We start from the raw sequence: 2,560 nt of genomic DNA on the forward strand, positions 1-2,560 counted from the left end.
CCCACCAAAAAAAGAACCCTACAAAGCCAAACGTGAAGTACCCCAAGGTCTTTCAGCAAAGCCACGTCATCGTCGACGTGGTGGTAGGTGTCTGCTGACTGTTTGGCGTCCCCACCTCCGGTCACGTGACTGCTGTCTGACGTGAACGTGTCCCAGATACTGCGGCCTTTACCTGTCAAGGTCAAGGACAAAAGTGTTGGTTATTTATGGTCAAATACACTTCGGCCTTTACCTGTCAAGTTCCAAGACAATAATGTAAAGGTTATCTATGGTCAAAGATACTGCAGCCTTTAATTGTCAAGTTGTAAGAAATTCAAACAATTTTGTTTTTCCACCTGCCTGATTCTGAACTTGACACCTAAGCAAACGGTTTGATATTGCGTCCTTGGGAGAAGGCACTTTACACGAATGTCGTATTTGGCTCATTCCTTTCGGCGATTGAAATGAAACTCAGAGGTCCCGTCCCTTGAATAACCTAATAATGTTGATAAGTGCGCTAATCGCAGATACCTTTTCATTTTCCACCCAAGCAAAGGTTCCTCTGTTCCTTCTTCCCGGGTATTCTGAACAACTACAAGATATTCGATAAAAATTCTCCCACTTTGGGAATCGAACTGTGGTCTCTAGCGTGGGACAGTCTCGTATAAGAACGCCCAGGAAGGGAGGTTAAAACCTGTGAGGCCCTTTCCTCATCTAGCTTTATCTATCTGGAACTCTCTCCCACAACATTTGAGGGATGCAAAGTCGAAGGCAAAATATAAAATTCGTTTGAAAGCATACCTTATGAAATGACTTCTCGAAAGTTAGTCCTTCTTATTCATAGAGCTCTTATGTTCATAACCGGATGCGTATATAGTCATTGATTGCACTATGGTATGTGAATATTCGTTTATTTGTAAACGTTATTCTAAAGAGCGTTTGACTCGTGTGCTTGTGTTAGGATGAAGGTATTGTAGAGCGTCTAGAGCGGTTTTGTGTGGAAGTGGGCGCTGTAAGAATATCTACATAATTATTGTCATTACACGATAGACGCCAGCACAAGTTTTGACTCAGGCCTTGAATCTGAACTTTTTCGGGGAACCAAGTGGGTGCTTGACCCGACCTTTGATTGCCCCGGTTTCAGTACAAAACAGTTGGTGCCTTGTCAAAGTACAACTTGTGTTAACCTTCAACGTGACAAGCAAAAAATATCTCGGGCAAGCTGAGAGACAAAAACATCGGCACCGCCTGATAACAACGAGGTAAATGATATGTGAAGAGGGGGGAAGTGGAGGCAAGACGGAGGGGGTAAACCTTTATGGCTGTTTCTTGTTTTGCTTTTTGTTTTTGTTTTGTTTTGTTTTTTTGTTCTTTGGTGTTGTTTTTTTTCTTCGTTAGTGCTGGTTGTGATGATGATGATGGTGATGATGATGATGATGATGATGATGATGATGATGATGATGATGATGATGGCCTTCTTCTTCTTTTCATTCCTTTGCTAGATCTCAAGGGTAGCAGAGTGCTAGTTCTTAATCTGCAGTGCAACTGGGTAGGGTTTTTTTTACGTATATGACTGTTTTTCCTACTTAGTAATCAGGCAGCCACATCGCGCTTTCGTGCGTTTTTTGTTGGGGTGTTTTTTTGGGTGGGGGTGTTTGTTGTTTTTTGTTTTTTGTTTTGTTTCTTTTGCCTGGGTGGTGGCCGAAGTCTTCTTTTATCAATTTTAAGGCTACCAAGGAATCTTTAAGGTGCGCAACATGCACACAAGGCCTCCGAGACTTTTATTCATTATCCGAAAAGGCTGGCGTTATATCTTACCTAAACAAAGATCAGGGGTGTGGCTGAAAACAGCTGTAAGAAAGAGTCAGGAGTAACAGTAGAAAGGATTGTCCTAAAGGAGAGAGGAGCCCAGAGGAGGCCGGGGTTGGGGGCAGAGAGTGGAATGAAAGCAGATGACAGAACAGGACTGTAGAGCAGGAAACGAAGTGAAAAGAGAAAACGTTGAAGAAGAATACTTTTCGTCGCTGTCAGGTTTCGAACTTGAGATATGTTGAATGAGAAGCGAACACCGAACTTTTTTACCACGACAGCCACCGATGATGATGATACTGATGATGATGGTGGAGGTTTGATTCATGATAGACGGGCTATTTTTGGGATACTTTCAAAAAGAAACATAACTTCGTTTTTCATACCGATTTTTCAATTCTGTTTTATGAAGCCGTTATCCAAAAAAGGCAGGCTACAACATACTATGTACTATGAAGTATGCAAAATAGTGTTTTTGGTTTGTGTATGTTGTTTCAAAATGTACCACAAAATTGCCTTCCGTCTGCTTTTGGTGTGACATATCAATGTGTGGCCACGATGTCTTTAAAGAGTAAGAGTCACGGTATGGAAACAGAAGGTTTTAGGTTGGCATAATCACAAAGAAGACAGTGCAGGACGAAGAGAGCAAACAATTGAAAACGAAATAGTCTTGGGGATTTTTTTTTTCTTTTTCTTGGGAGTGGTGGGGGTGGGCTGGCTATTCAATCAATGAAACTTGTGTTTCAACAATGATTTATTTTTTGGTGGGGGT

The 2,560-nt window shown here is 41.8% G+C and overlaps 1 protein-coding gene across 1 annotated transcript in view; it reads right to left on the bottom strand.

The window, feature by feature from the left end:
• LOC101863108 (lactase-phlorizin hydrolase) overlaps nt 1-172 on the bottom strand; it is a gene marked incomplete at its 5' end in the record, with an annotated part of 19,189 nt that extends 19,017 nt beyond the window's left edge. Inside the window, 1 exon segment of the mRNA XM_013083478.2 lies at nt 42-172. Within this exon segment, the coding sequence (XP_012938932.1) occupies nt 42-172 (131 nt within the window).
• Between the last annotated feature and the right edge of the window lie 2,388 nt (nt 173-2,560).

The sequence above is a fragment of the Aplysia californica genome, unplaced genomic scaffold (assembly GCF_000002075.1).
Source record: "Aplysia californica isolate F4 #8 unplaced genomic scaffold, AplCal3.0 scaffold00234, whole genome shotgun sequence".
In the NCBI taxonomy this organism is placed as follows: Eukaryota; Metazoa; Mollusca; class Gastropoda; order Aplysiida; family Aplysiidae; genus Aplysia; species Aplysia californica.